The 524-nt window shown below is 49.2% G+C and overlaps 1 protein-coding gene across 1 annotated transcript; it reads left to right on the forward strand.

Moving 5' to 3' along the window:
- Window positions 1-3: 3 nt before the first annotated feature.
- Window positions 4-519, forward strand: LOC106322238 (probable carboxylesterase 13; the record flags this gene model as incomplete). The annotated part of the gene is made up of 1 exon (XM_013760359.1): window positions 4-519. A coding segment is annotated over one exon (516 nt), but the record flags the coding sequence as incomplete, so codon positions are not given.
- Window positions 520-524: the final 5 nt, after the last annotated feature.

Raw genomic sequence — 524 nt, forward strand, 5'->3', positions numbered from 1 at the left:
AAACACGCCGACTTCAGCAAAGTGTTCCTCGCCGGAGACAGCGCCGGTGCGAACATCACTCATCACATGACGATGAGAGCTGCGAAGGAGAAACTGAGTCCCCATTTGAGCGGTTCAGGAATCTCGGGAATCATCTTGGTTCATCCTTACTTCTGGTCTAAAACACCAGTCGACGACAAGGATACGACGGATGTAACGACGAGGTCCAGATCGGAGACGCTCTGGAGGATAGCGAGTCCTAATAGCAAAGACGGAGTGGATGATCCGTTTATCAACGTCGTTCAAGCAGAGTCGGTGGATATCTCCGGCTTGGGATGCAGAAAGGTTTTGGTGATGGTGGCAGAGTTAGATTTGCTAGTGAGGCAAGATTGGTGTTACGCGGCGAAGCTTGAGAGGAGTGGTTGGAAGGGAGAAGTGGAGGTGATGGAGACTGAAGGAGAAAAACATGTCTTTCATTTGAAGAATCCTGATACTGAGAAAGCTCATGAACTCGTGAAGAAGTTCGCAAGCTTTATTAAGGGAGA

The sequence above is a fragment of the Brassica oleracea genome, unplaced genomic scaffold, assembly GCF_000695525.1.
Source record: "Brassica oleracea var. oleracea cultivar TO1000 unplaced genomic scaffold, BOL UnpScaffold11282, whole genome shotgun sequence".
NCBI classification, from domain to species: domain Eukaryota; kingdom Viridiplantae; phylum Streptophyta; class Magnoliopsida; order Brassicales; family Brassicaceae; genus Brassica; species Brassica oleracea.